At 50.7% G+C, this 5,980-nt stretch overlaps 1 protein-coding gene across 1 annotated transcript in view; it reads left to right on the forward strand.

Moving 5' to 3' along the window:
• Positions 1-5,980, forward strand: part of CCDC13 (coiled-coil domain containing 13) — a 65,609-nt gene that overhangs the window by 31,094 nt on the left and 28,535 nt on the right. The window contains exons 8-9 of the mRNA XM_017876355.1: positions 2,036-2,197; positions 5,180-5,356. Coding sequence (XP_017731844.1) covers positions 2,036-2,197; positions 5,180-5,356 — 339 coding nt within the window. The remainder of the gene's footprint in view (positions 1-2,035; positions 2,198-5,179; positions 5,357-5,980) is intronic.

Consider the following 5,980-nt stretch of genomic DNA (forward strand, 5'->3'; position numbering starts at 1 on the left):
ATGTGTTTTTAAAATCTTTTTTTTTTTTTTTTTTTTTTTTGAGACAGAGTCTTGCTCTGTCTCCCAGGCTAGAGCACAGTGGCGCGATCTCAGCTCACTGCAAGCTCCACCTCCTGGGTTCACACCATTCTCCTGCCTCAACCTCCCGAGTAGCTGAGACTACAGGCGCCCGCCACCACACCCGGCTAATTGTTTGTATTGTTAATAGAGATGGGGTTTCACCATGTTAGCCACGATGGTCTCGATCTCCTGACCTCGTGATCCGCCCGTCTCGGCCTCACAAAGGGCTGGGATTACAGATGTGAGCCACCGCGCCTAGCCCTGTATGTCAAATTCTTAAAGGGTAACAGTGTTCTTTAATGATTAAATGGAATTGCCTCACAGCGCCACACGAGGGCACTGATGGGTGCCTTCAAAGCTGTGGTCCTGCCCTTTGCCAGGGAGCCTAGCAAATTGTGCTTCCTTTCCTGGCTCAAGTTTACCAACGTTGTTTTGTCATTTGGTTGTGTTGACATGGAAACCAGGATCAGAAGGATCCTAGGAGTTGTCTGCTTCTACCCTAGTGTTATAAGGGTGATAAGGACATTGTTCTGTGGGATGACATCTACCTGCCACTTGCTGAGGGCCCATGTGTGCCAGGCTGTATTGACAGCTTCACCTAGACCATCTTGGGATTTTGCAAAGTTACCTAATCCTAAAAATCACCTGTAGCATTTAAAATGCAGATTCTAGGCCGGGCGCGGTGGCTCAAGCCTATAATCCCAGCACTTTGGGAGGCCGAGACGGGCGGATCACGAGGTCAGATCGAGACCATCCTGGCTAACATGGTGAAACCCCGTCTCTACTAAAAAATACAAAAAACTAAGCCGGGCGAGGTGGCGGGCGCCTGTAGTCCCAGCTACTCAGGAGGCTGAGGCAGGAGAATGGCATAAACCCAGGAGGCGGAGCTTGCAGTGAGCTGAGATCCGGCCACTGCACTCCAGCCTGGGCGACAGAGCGAGACTCCGTCTCAAAAAAAAAAATGCAGATTCTAAGTCCCTTCCCCTAGAGCTCTAGTTTGTTAATCTGGAGTAAGCACCAAGATTTGTCAGTCCAAGAAGAAGAAGAAGATTTGTCAGTCCTCAGAGGATTCCCGGGCTCAGACAACTTCATGATACTGAATCCTCAAAACAGTGTTATGCAGGGTGTACTCTTAGGCCCATCTTACAGATGAGGGAACTGAGATTCAGAGTTACCTGTGTGCAGTCACACAGTCTGTGAGGCTTTGAGCCAGTCTCTCTGCTTCCAAACCCTGCCTTCCCCTCTGCAGTATCTCCTGTAAGTGACCGCCATCTTCCGAGGAGTCCACCCAGTCTTAGGTGGTCTGTCTGTTAGAAAGTTCCTCCTTGCCCAGCACTTTGGGAGGCTGAGGTGGGCAGATCGCTTGAGCCCAGGAGTTCAAGACTAGCCTGGGCAATATGGTGAAACCCCGTCTCTAACATGGTGAAACCCCGTCTCTTTTTGTGTGTGTATATATATATATACACACAAACAAAAATTATCCAGGCACAGTTGCCTGTGCCTGTGGTCCCAGCTGCTTAGGCAGCTGAACTGGGAGGATTGCTTGAGCCCGGGAGGCAGAGGTGAGCCATGATTGCACCACTGCACTCCAGTCTGGGTGACAGAGCAAGACCTTGTTTCTAAATAAATAAATACCTAAAATAAGGAAGTTCTTTCTTGAACTGAGACCTGCTATCCTGTCCCTCCCTGGTTCCTGGGGCCACAGGTCTGCTTCCTAGCCTCAAATAGCCCCTCAGAGATAGGGTGATTTTTCTCATTCACCTTTTTTCTAAGCTGAACTTCCCTGGTGTCTTCCAATGTGTTGCTCAAGATGCCAGCTCAGATCGTCCCCCACCCCTAGTCCTCCTCAGATGGAGCTACCACAGCCATCTAGAGAGGTGGTTCCATCTTCAGTCCATGGGATCTCCTATCACACTCTGAGTAGTAGAGGCTGGCTGCAGACCCATTGTGGAACGATGAGTTTTACCATCCTCAGGTTCGAGAGCTTGAGAAGCAACTGGGCCAGTCCCGGAGCCAGTCTGTGGGAACAGCCAGTGATGAGTTGTCTGTCTATCCACACCCAAGGAAGCTGTCGGCACAGGAGAAAAACCTGCTGAGGATCCGCAGCCTGGAAAGGGAAAAACAGGAAGGCTTGGAGGTAACGCATGCCCAGTGAGGAGGTCAACCAGGCATGTAGGAAGGAGAGATCATGATGGTACCTGTAAGGGCTCTGAGGCACATGTGGTCGGAAGTCTGAGCCACCCCTTCTAGGCAGGAGACACCTGGGGACCTGAGTCACCTCTGCATGTTCCTCACGTCCTGTCAAACCAACCTGAGCTGCCTGACTGGGACCTCACTGTGAGCCCATTTAATGAACTTTTCATAGTCCCATCCTGGCTGTTTTGGAGGTGCTGTGCCTGAAATTCTCATTGTAAAAGAGAGAAGGGGAGGGCCACAGCTCCAGAAGTATGATAGGGTTAGATGGGGCTTGAAGAAGGAAAGTTCCAGGCTGATGAAAGAAGTGGGCAGGCTGGACTCAGCACCAGGGGCCGCATCTCACTGGCTGCATTAGGAGTGTCAGAACTCTAACTCTACCAGGTTTAAGCAACAAAGAGAAGTTATTGGCCCATGTAAACGAACAATCCAGAGGTGGCCTAGCTTCAGGTGCAGATTGGGGCCTTGCTCTCAGCACCTTCTCCTGGGTTGGCTTCACTCTCTTCCACAGGGACCCTGAGTGGTCCCAGCTTCTCTCCTCCAATGCAGCCTCTACAGACAAAGTGTTTCTCTTTCCCAATAGTTCCATCAAATTCCCAGAATTGAGTGTCTTTGGGCTAGCCAGGTTATGTGGCCATCCTTGAACCCATCACTGTGGCCAAGAGTACAGGGTGTTTTGATTGGTCAGGCTTCAGATACCTGCCTCAAGGTTTGAGAGCATGAGTTAGCCTCCCCAAACTTGCAATGAGAGTGGAGAGTAGGGCCCACTTTAAAGAAGGTAGCAGAAGCAGCATGAAGAGGTGCAGGCAGGCTGTACAACAGGCCCACTTAGGGGCCCTGGCACTGAGCTACCTAACAGTGAGGCCTTGCCTTTTCATCAGGAGACTTTTGCCTGTGAGCACCAACTCTGGGTTAGGCCCCGTGTTAGGAATGCTGTGACCATGACCACATTGCACCTCCCAGCACTCTAGACCATCAGCTGTGAGGAGGGAAACAGTGAGACCAGAGGTGGGCAGGGCCTGCTGGGCTTTGTATGCCAGCGAGGACTTTTGGCCTGTATCTTGAAGGCTGTAGAGAACCACCAAGGGGTTTTTGTTTTTTTAGATGGAGTCTTGCTCTGTTGCCCAGGCTGGAGTGCAATGGCGTGATCTCAGCTCACTGCAACCTCCGCCTCAGCCTCCCAAATAGCTGGGATTACAGGCACAAGCCACCATGCTTGGCTAATTTTTATATTTTTAGTAGAGATGGGGTTTCACCACGTTGATCAGGCTGGTTTCGAATTCCTAACCTCAGGTGATCCACCTGCCTTGGCCTCCCAAAGTGCTGGGATTATAGGCGTGAGCCACTCACCCAGCCCACCAAAGGGTTTTAAGTTGTGGAGGGAGGTGGTCAACTGTGCATTTTGAAAAGGTCACATGGTTGGAGCAAGAGGAGGAATGGGTTGGAAGAGGAATGGAAGACAGAATAGTAATCCTGGAGACATGACCAAGGATCTTTGCCAAGACAGTGGACTGTCATGGAAGGGCCAGACACCTGGGACAGTGAGGACAGACTTTCTAGGGCTCAAGGACTGATTGAACTTGGAAGAGAGATGAGGAGGAAGAGTTATAAAGGACTGCTAGGGAGTATAGTGGGTGGGTAAGGGAGACAGGGTGGGTTCAAGAGGAGAAAGGGAGTTGAGATTTGGAAATGTTGGGTTTGAAATGCACCTAGCTTGGACTTACATGTTAATGCAGAACAGATTATGTTGAACAGTTGGGCTGATCATAAGCTGCAATGGTGGGTGGAAGGAAAGAGCTTCCTGCATGCATTCCCTCTGCTAGGCATCTATGAGAGCCTGGAGTGTGTAGGCAGGAGAGCTACAGGTGAGTAATGGCTGCTTCCCTGCAAAGGGTTCATGTTTTACTTGTTTTGCATTTCTATAATTCACTTCATCAAGGATATGAAAACACTTTTCCAGCAACAGTTCACCCTCAGGCTCAAGCAGGTGATGTCACCCACTGCCCAAGCTCCTCCTCAATGTCTCCATCTTGTCTTTACGAGTTTGACTAATCTAGCCTCTGCCCCTTCACTCACTGTGCTTCAGCCACACACCTTCTACCCTAGGGCCTTTGCTCTTCCCCTCATCTCCTTCAACCTCTGCTTTTCAGAGAGGCCTTCCCTGACCATATCCTTCTCACTGTTCCTATTTCCTACTTTCAAGCATTTGTCCCTATTTGACATTATCTGTCTCCTCCATTAGGATTATCAGCTCCTTGAGGACAAGGACTGTTTTGCTTTTTGCTGTCCCCCAGCATCTGTAACAATACTAAGCCCATAGTAGGCCCTCAGGAAACGCTTGAGAATGAAGGAATGAGTGAATGAGAGATTCTGAAGATGTGTGCTGCATGTGAGTTTCCAGTTGGTAGCTGGCAAAGCAAGGTGCTGTCAGGGGTTGTGCCAAATGATCATGGAGGAAGTGGGAGAACAACCCTCCTTTCTCATTCTAGCTCCTGGTGGTGCAAGGTGCTGCAGTTGGAACCTAGCCTAGCACTCTTTCTAAAGTATGGCTTTTCTCTTTTCCCCTGCTTGGGGAGGGGTTTAGGGGTAGGACTGGCTGTTCTCTCTGGAGGACACATGCAGTTGGCCGGCGGCTTTCCTCTCATGTGCTAGGAAGCCTGTGTGTGTCTCAGGCTGAGGTGGGGAGTGCTGTCATCCGTTAGTGCTGTCATGTGCTAGGGCAAGGATGGGAGGCTGCTAGCCACCTGATATCCCTGAGAGGCCTGGGCTGGGAGTCAGGGCCCTGGCTCTAGTGACTTGCTCTGTGGCATTCAACAAGCACCCCCACCCCCAGCCCCAGGCCTTGCCATTGAGTAGGAGCCAGGAAGCAGATATGGCCAAGGTCCCACACAGCCCTGCTGCCCATGCCCTCACTTTCTAATTACAGAAACTTGCCAGTGAGCGGGATGTCCTCCAGAGAGAGCTTGAAGAGCTAAAAAAGAAGTTCGAGGGCATGAGGTCTCGGAACAAGCTGCTGTCGAGTGAGGTGAAGACCCTCAAGAATCAGATGGGGACCCTGGTGGAGAAGGGCCGGCATGATGACGAGCTCATCGACGCCCTCATGGTATGGCCCCACCACTCAGGCAGGGCAAGAGCCAGGGCTGGTTCCCCAAAGGATGGGCCGCAGCCATGGCCAGAGTGAGCCCTCACTCACCCCTCAATGCCACCTGTGTAACCCCAAAGCCCGTTGCCTCCAGATGGCCCCCAGCACCAAAGCCCTGCCCCAGGGACAGGAGCAGCTCAGGGAGGCTGCCTGAGGGCAGTGATGGAGCAGCACCAGGTATAAGGCACTTGGGCCTATGGACCCAAATGAGACAGAAATGTATTGGGGGAAGGAGGTGGGATTATACCCTGGGTTATTTTTCAGCAAGGAATGAAAGGGACAAGAGGAGCCAGTACCAGTTCTTGTCTCTGTGGTGGCACAGAACCCTTCCCCTTCTGGGCATGTTATAATGCTTAATCCCCAAGATACCTTCTAGGATCATATATCTTAATCCCACTTCGCAGATGGGGAAACTAAGAGTCAAATTCATTAGATAACTCATCTAAGACCATACAACTGAGTTCAAAGCAGGTTTATCTGACTATAAAAACTTCCTTGATTAAACGTATCTCAAAATAATAAGAGCTATTTATGACAAACCCACAGCCAATATCATACTGAATGGGCAAAAACTGGAAGCATTCC

The sequence above is a fragment of the Rhinopithecus bieti genome, unplaced genomic scaffold (genome assembly GCF_001698545.2).
Source record: "Rhinopithecus bieti isolate Rb0 unplaced genomic scaffold, ASM169854v2 scaffold_9581, whole genome shotgun sequence".
NCBI classification, from domain to species: Eukaryota; Metazoa; Chordata; class Mammalia; order Primates; family Cercopithecidae; genus Rhinopithecus; species Rhinopithecus bieti.